Raw genomic sequence first — 203 nt, forward strand, 5'->3', positions numbered from 1 at the left:
GCGGACCCTGCCGGCCTCACCTGGATGGCGGGCACGAGGGTGAAGTAGCCGATGAGGATGATGCCCAGCTCCGTGGCCATGTTCTTCATGATGGACCAGCCCTCACAGCTCAGGCCTGTGGGGACAGCAGGGCCGTGGGCCGGCGCTCGGCCCGTCCGCTACGTGTCCGCACTTAACCCATGGTCCTCGAGGGTAGAGACGGG

The 203-nt window shown here is 67.0% G+C and overlaps 1 protein-coding gene across 1 annotated transcript in view; it reads right to left on the bottom strand.

Moving 5' to 3' along the window:
* The window catches only part of SCAP (SREBF chaperone), a 39,538-nt gene that overhangs the window by 6,836 nt on the left and 32,499 nt on the right, over nucleotides 1-203 (bottom strand). Inside the window, exon 8 of the mRNA XM_014540503.1 lies at nucleotides 21-158. Coding sequence (XP_014395989.1) covers nucleotides 21-158 — 138 coding nt within the window. The remainder of the gene's footprint in view (nucleotides 1-20; nucleotides 159-203) is intronic.

Source organism: Myotis brandtii, unplaced genomic scaffold (assembly GCF_000412655.1).
Source record: "Myotis brandtii unplaced genomic scaffold, ASM41265v1 scaffold246, whole genome shotgun sequence".
In the NCBI taxonomy this organism is placed as follows: domain Eukaryota; kingdom Metazoa; phylum Chordata; class Mammalia; order Chiroptera; family Vespertilionidae; genus Myotis; species Myotis brandtii.